The 7335-nt window shown below is 37.9% G+C and overlaps 1 protein-coding gene and 1 long non-coding RNA gene across 14 annotated transcripts in view; one reads left to right on the top strand and one right to left on the bottom strand.

Annotated features, from left to right (window-relative positions):
• Positions 1-733: 733 nt before the first annotated feature.
• Positions 734-6043, bottom strand: LOC127370392 (uncharacterized). Of its 5 annotated transcripts, none has more exons than XR_007886222.1 (7): positions 2449-6043; positions 2292-2347; positions 1687-2185; positions 1514-1609; positions 1217-1402; positions 1039-1127; positions 734-921 (listed from the first exon to the last, which is right to left on the bottom strand). It is a non-coding gene; the product is annotated as an uncharacterized LOC127370392 (long non-coding RNA). The 5 variants fall into 5 exon arrangements; XR_007886223.1 differs by having other exon boundaries at positions 1687-1722; XR_007886221.1 differs by having other exon boundaries at positions 2292-6043.
• Positions 6044-6546: 503 nt separating this feature from the next.
• The window catches only part of LOC127370301 (3'-5' RNA helicase YTHDC2), a 47693-nt gene continuing 46904 nt past the window's right edge, over positions 6547-7335 (top strand). For 2 of the 9 annotated variants that reach the window (XM_051412254.1, XM_051412250.1), the window contains exon 1: positions 6565-6850. In XM_051412254.1, the coding sequence (XP_051268214.1) occupies positions 6848-6850 (3 nt within the window). In that variant the 5' untranslated portion in view covers positions 6565-6847. Of the gene's footprint in view, positions 6867-7335 lie in introns of all 9 variants that reach the window. The other 7 variants (XM_051412252.1, XM_051412251.1, XM_051412257.1 and 4 more) reach the window with 7 other exon arrangements.

The following is a 7335-nucleotide window of genomic DNA, read 5'->3' as shown; positions in this document are numbered from 1 at the left end:
CTACGTGTATATATCTATGGAAGCCCCTAACGTGACACAAGCCTCTAGCTTGACGGAAGTGCCCCTGGTATGACGGAAGTGACGTAACATTTCCGTAGCATACCGGAAGTTATTTCTTCCGGAAGTGGCCTCTTTTTTCAAATTAAAATTAAAAACACTACTTCCCCTTATGATGAATCGTATTGTAAAACTGACAAGAGTAATTTCAATGTGGTCTTTAGGCTACCATTACTTCAAACATCTTAATCTTTCCTGTGTTCCTGTAGTCTATGTACACAGATGGATATTATAGCCTACACATTTTCCTTTTATTACATAGATGTAACCAATAACAAAAAAGTGTGTTCATTAGATCAGGTTTAGCCTACTTTTTTAAAGATCCAGAGGATCATCAAGGGAACTGCACATCAGAGAATCAAATGAAGGAATTTTGTGTTAAATAAATGTACCCACAAGACATTGACCAATCAGAAAATTTAAGTCTAATTTCTCATGAAAATCCAGATTAATAGGGAAAAAAGTCACAAAAGGACCTCCGTGCCCATGTATATCATTTCTATAAAAAAAAAAAGAAATGATGATATAAATAACGAAAGAACCAATTGTTTGGTCTATACTATAAAACCCTCGCTCACTCAGTCGGATGTGTCATTTCTCACAAAAATCCACATGCTGTGTAAGAACTGATCCCTCTGCAGAAGAAAAATAAAACTATTTGACCAGAACTGCTCATCTTTATTAAATATCTATCCTTAAAGGTACAGTAAGAACTTGCATTTAGCAACAACAAAAATTTACAATCGCTTCAGAAATGTTTCTGATTGGAGGGCTTTTCTCATTTTTATTTCAAAGTCCTGAAGCCTTTTGGTGGCCTCTGCGCTCAGATTTTTCTGGAGGCAGATTTGAAAGAGGTCCAACTCACTGTCAAAAGAAAGAAAATAGAGTCAATAAACAAATAGTATATTCAATTACTATACACTTCATTATATATGAAAACATCTATGTTTAATATTGTCAAACCTCTCGTCTTTATCTTACCATGGTTCATATTGTGGGCCCTGTTTGTACAGCTCAGTGGCTTTCTGTACTGATAGGGAGTGCACCTCCACCAGGCTGTAGATAACTGTCTGTAGCAGAATGAAATAACTCAATAAGGGTAATGCAATATACCAGTTTCTACCAATCTGGATCTGAATGATGAACAATGACATTTTACCTAAGGCAAAAGCACGTCAAAGACAAAGGCAACAGGATCTAGAGGTTGTCTCGCTCCTGGTGTGTCCTTAAGGATTCCAAATAGAAAAGAGACCACTTCCTCAAGCTGCGTGTCATCATCGAAGTAGGTGGTGGCCCTCTACTTTTTTCCTTTCCACAGTGAGTGCAGATTGCCAGTGGTGATGGCCTGCAAATAAACATCACTTAAAAATTACTTGAGATTGATCATCTTCTGATAAAGGCTTTAAGATGGACATGCAATGAATAACTGCTAATGCATTTAGTGTTATATAGATACCTCAAGGTGTTGTCTTAGTTTAGTGTTCCCTGTTAAGAAGTCAATCAGTACTGAACACTGCTGTTTCCGCTTCTCCTGTGCCTCTTCTACCATTTCCTGTTATTTCATAAAACACTTATTAAAATGATACTAAGTGCAGTTAATTCCTAATACTTAGAGGGCTTTTTACTGACCTCTAGTCTTTTCATGTTCTCCTTAGATCCATTGTCCTAAAAGTAAACATTTTAAAATTGAGACATGTTTAGTAAATGCTTCATATAAATTAGGGAGACTAGATAGCATGCTCGATAGTAATAACTAAATCACACACTAACCAACTCAGCCAGGTTGATTGTAAATGGTAAAACTTGTATAGCGCCTTTCTAGTCTTCCGACCACTAAAAGCGCTTTTACACTACGTGCCACACTCACCCTTTCACACACATTCACGGCAAAGTCCATCGAACAGAAACTAACATTCATACTCATTCACACACCGATGCACGGCATCGGGAGCAATTTGGGGTTCAGTATCTTGCTCAAGGATACTTCGACATGTGGCACCAGGAGCTGGGGATCGAACCTTCCGATTTAGGAACGACCCGCTCTGCCTCTGAGCCACAGCCACCCCCTTGTGCATGGCCTCTTAAAGTAATTGTGCTCCCCAATGATTTGATCATCCTGTGTTGGCTCCTGTTGACCACATGTATAATAGAATTAACTTTTAGTAATGTCATGGTTACCACCATTGAAAATTGTAAAAACCACATTATCTCCTTAAACAAATAATGTCCCAAACCTCTCAATTTTTGTCCTCCCCTTGGCTTGTCACCCCCTCCTGGACATTAGAAACAGCTGTGTCATTTGAAGAAAGTATATATTTTATTACACATACCATGTCAAACTGTTATGGTGATCAACATATATCCTTTTATAATATTGGACACTTAATTCACCTCTCTTTTTCATTTTAGTCTAAAGACTGGAGGAAGAAGACCATTCAGCATGCTTTCTGCCTCCTTGGAATAATGGGCAAACCTCCTGCCATGTCTGTAGAAAAAAATTGTCAAAATCTGACACAGACACAGACACATACCCCTCCAGGTGCAGGTTTTCCACTAGCACTGCACACCACCATCTCCGCAGAGCTGCCATGTCATCCTAAAGGAAGAACATTGCCATTGGTCTCTGTCAGTTGCTCAAGGGACTGTAGAGTGCTGGCAACAGCTTGGCAAGTCTTGACATTTAGTGCATAAACATTGTTAAGTATTTATTTATATCATCACAGAGAGAATTTGAAGTAACTGTTGAAAAAGATAGTAACCTGGAGCTGGGACCTGAAAAACAAACATAAGTGTAGTCCAAGGAGGAGGTGATCATTAAAATTGTGAACTCCATCCCTGAACTCCTGATAGCAATAAGTCATGCCGCAGTCCACACATTTCCTGATAAATGTAGAGACATCTGGGGATTTGAAATAGAGAGGGCGTTGGCCATAATCACTTTAGCACATCGTTTTAACACAAATCTTACTTTCTTATACTGCGCAAAAGTGTAAGTAATTAAGGACAGAATTTTGGCCTTTGCAGTTATCAGAATCGGAGCACTTAAAGAAATAGTCCCAGGGCAGACAGTGCAGAAAGTCTCATCCGGTCTCATCAAGAATTGAGGGTACTCGTTTGTGTGTTTTCTGAGGTGATCTGGCAGTGTTGGTGGAAGTGTTGGTTTGAATATATATTCAACCATTTTCTTCAGCTCTTCTCCTTTTGGTGGGTAGAGAGAGCCGTCACCCTCTGCCTCAATTGTGTTTGATGGAATGGTGGTTTCCATGGGTTGGTCTTCTGGGATGTACTCACTGGATCTGACCTTTTTAAAAACAGTAGGACACTCCTGGAAAAAGTGCCACTTGGCAATGATTTTGTGTGGACATGACCCTCGTGTATGACTGCAGCGGCAGAACCAGGTGTTCAGCTTTCGGTTGTACACAACCATCACACGCTGGAGTCGGCTGTAATAACCCACAGATGGTTCATAAACAGACACACAAAGACTAGGCAACATCAGAGAGGTGGAGACAGTAAAGGGGATGTTGTTCTCCTTGTTAGCTTTCTTATTTTTTGAATCATAGATGGTTTTGATGTACTGTTCCATTTCCTTACCAAAAGCAATAAAAGAAGGTTTAGAGTTACTAAATTTGGCTTTGTGAATATGATATTTCCCTAAAATGATCAACAAATTAATTAGGTATATTTCTTTCTGTTTTTTTACTTTTGTTGTCATGGAAACCAAACAGTACATCTTTCCACAACAAAGAAAAATCAGAGACAAGTTTATCAGTAATGTATTGGGACAGATCTTTCCAGAAAGTGGTGGTGTAGGGACATTGCCAGAACAGGTGCACCATTGTTTCTGGACATATTCCACATAAAGAACAGTTAACACATACGTCAAGCTTAAACCTAAGGAGATATTGCTTAGTAGGATAATACCTATGTATGATTTTGAAAGAGACTTCTCTTACTTTATTTGTAAGGAGGTATTTGTAAGGAAGGTTCCAGGTATTTCCCCAATTCAGGCTGTCAACAAAATTAGACCAATAGGGAACAACATTAGGGGCACTGGTGACATCTCTCTGGAATAAAGAGCGAATGTTACGATTATTATTCCTCGTTGTGGTAGCGAAACATATATTACCAACTGAGGTCAACTTAGGGTCCGAAGCTGGTAAACAGTCTGGTTTTCCAGTCCCTTTTAAGAGAGTTAAAATACCAGATGGGATGGCATCCATAACAATTGCAAACTCTTTTGGGGTGATTGGAATGCCAAAATTGTGAAGGAATTCAGTATAATTCAGCAATGTTCCATTATCATTTAGTAATTGGGATACTATACTAGCTATTTAATAAGCCGATTATTCCAGATGAAGCACCTATGTGGGGAGAAGTTATGTTTGTAGATTAACGACCATGCTAAGAGCATTTGTTTGTGGAATTTAGATCAAATTAAGGGAATTTTTTCTATTCTATAATCACACAAAAGTAAATATTCTAGACCTCCAACCTTAGAGAAAATATAGTTAGGTATAAAATTCCATGTAGATGTGGGATTTTTTAGAAAATGCTTTATCCAATTTATTTTAAAAGTATTATTATTTATTTATTATTAAGGGTTGTAAAATCAAGAAAGTGTTCATAATAACAGATTTTTTCTGTTTTTCCAGATAAAATTGAAAAGTAATTTATTAATGGAATTACAGAGCTTTTTGTTGACAAACAAGGGGATAGCTGCATAAGTAAGTAAGACGGGATAAACCTTCTGCCTTTGTCAACAATACTCATCCTTTCAAGGATAAATCTCTCTGCAGCCATTGATTAAGCTTTTTCTTTGTCTTATCACTAATCAAACTAAAGTTTACAGAGCATATCGCCTCCTCATTTTTCATTATAGTAATCCCTAGATAAGTAATCTTATCTTTGATTGGTATGTTACAAACCTGGGAGGTGTCGCTTTCTTTAAGGGAAAAAAGTTCACACTTCTTCAGATTTAAGCAGAGTCCAGAAGCTGCGGAAAATAATTCTATTGTTTTGATAGCAATTGGCACTTGGCTGGCATTTTTTAAAAATAATGTAGTATCATCTGCTAGTTGGGTGAGGATAACTTCTCTTTCTGCAATTGAAATTTCTTTTAAAGCACTATTTTTAATATGGGTGGAAAGAAGTTGTGTACATAAAATGAATAGGTAGGGTTAGGCAGGGCAGCCCTGCTGGATGCCTCTTTGCAGCTCAAATCTCGGTGATTTTTTTATCTGGTAGAGCTATTGCCTTTGGAGTACATTGTTCTAACAGCTTTACAGAAAAAATCACCAAAACCAAATTTTTCAATAGTTTGAAATATAAAGTTATGTTCTACTGTGTGAAAGGCTTTATACCTCGTTTGTCTCGAGCCACCAGGGGCAGTGGCAGGCTAGTGTTATTGTTAGCTACATTAGCCTATTTAGCAAACCAGCTCAAAAACAAAACTTTACATTGTATTGCACGCACAACAACACCGTGCAATGCATAAATTGGTGACCGGACTAAAGCAGCAATGTAAACAAGTGTGTAGGAGCATTTAAAATCGACATTAAAACGACCAACGTTGTACAAATACAAAGAAAATACATCTCAATACGGGCGCTGCCATCTTTGTTTTGCGGGTCGTACGTTCGTCCTTGTTTAGCTCGGTGTAGGTACCCCGAGTTGGACAGCTGAAATTACGACCAAAAGGGGGTGTGTCTCATTGAAATGTCGCGAGATAGCTGCAAGATTTACACTTTCCAACTCGGGCTGGGGGTTTACGAGACAAATGGATAGCACCATAAAAACTGTGATGTATTATTGCAGATGACACTTTACATGAAAAACTGTTTAAGAAGACCATTGGTACTCAGCTGCCCAGCAAAGACAGCACATTTTTATATATTTAAGTAGCATAAGGGAACTATCTGAATTCCATTCTACAACCTTGAGTTGTAAATGACAACAAAATACCTTCAATCCATATGCAGAACATTTCCTTGAAATAGTGATGCCCTTTCCACACACATCGACAATGTAATCAATCTGGTCAGACCAAGACAGAAAATTATCTAATTTAACACCCAGTGACCTGCTCAAATGATATCCCATCTATAGACATCACAGATATTGTGGAGGATATAATTGAGTCAGAAATGTTTTACTTTACTTATTATTTATCAAAGTATGGTTTAAGAAATTAGTTACACATACATATTACACATATATCATATACACATGTTTTTATTTTGATAAAGAAAGATTCAGTAAGATAGAACGTGTAGCTTGATGATCAATTATTCCTACAAACTGATATGATATCAGTTGTCAGGTCCACGTTAGGTTTGTAGTAGTATATGTCTATGGATGCACCGCTGCCTCTGCTAGCCCTGCTCCAAGATGGCCGCCTTGTAGGCACGCCGCTCTAGTGGGCGGCAGCAGTCGATGCGGCGTCTATGTATGGTAATATGGTAATCATTCTGAAAGAGCTGGACCGGATGTACTTTCGTTGTTGGCGGCACTACCGGCGGAACACAGCGGAAGAAAAACACACGGAACATTTCAATGGATTATGTCCTAGTCAGTGCTGTTCGTTTGAGAGCACTGCCGAAGCTATTCACTAATCAAGGCACAGTATCTGAATTAACTAGTTTATTACAAGGTTAGACATATAGCTAGCTACAGTTTTATATAACGTTATATAACGTTACATTTGTGTCTCATCCGTTCAGCTAACTTAGCTTAGTTTCGATACCGATTCAATGAAACACACAAGGCTGAGTAGTACTCAGTACTCCTCATGGTTGGTAAACTGACCTGTATGTGTAAAATAGTTGGTGTCCCCCTTCTACGAAAGAAGCCTAATTTTTCACTTTGCTGGGATACAGTATACTGTGATTTAATATAACTTTGTACCGTTTACTTTGCACCACGATAACTCTCGCTTTAGTATATCTGAGTGTATTAGGATGTGGACAATGTAAATCAATGAGCAGAATTTCTTTTTGGCAAAAGGTATTTTTTGCATTAGTAAGATAAAGTGCCGTGACAATTCTTTAATTTGCTGGAATCTCCCAAAACATAGGCTGTTAGGTTGTTTTATTCATAGATTGTTTTTATTTATTTACAAGAAAAGTTTGGAGAAAGTATGACTTAAGACAGGAAACATCTGATGAAAGAATATGTAAACACGACCTGATGTGTGTTTTCTAAGTGTTCCCATTACTCTTATTAGTCGCCTTGTCTTGTATTCTGAGTACATTCAGAAGATGGAATTTCCATAAAACT

This window comes from Dicentrarchus labrax, unplaced genomic scaffold (assembly GCF_905237075.1).
Source record: "Dicentrarchus labrax unplaced genomic scaffold, dlabrax2021, whole genome shotgun sequence".
NCBI classification, from domain to species: domain Eukaryota; kingdom Metazoa; phylum Chordata; class Actinopteri; family Moronidae; genus Dicentrarchus; species Dicentrarchus labrax.
The sequence above is the reverse complement of the archived record's forward strand: the minus strand, read 5'-3'. Positions and strand labels throughout refer to the sequence as shown.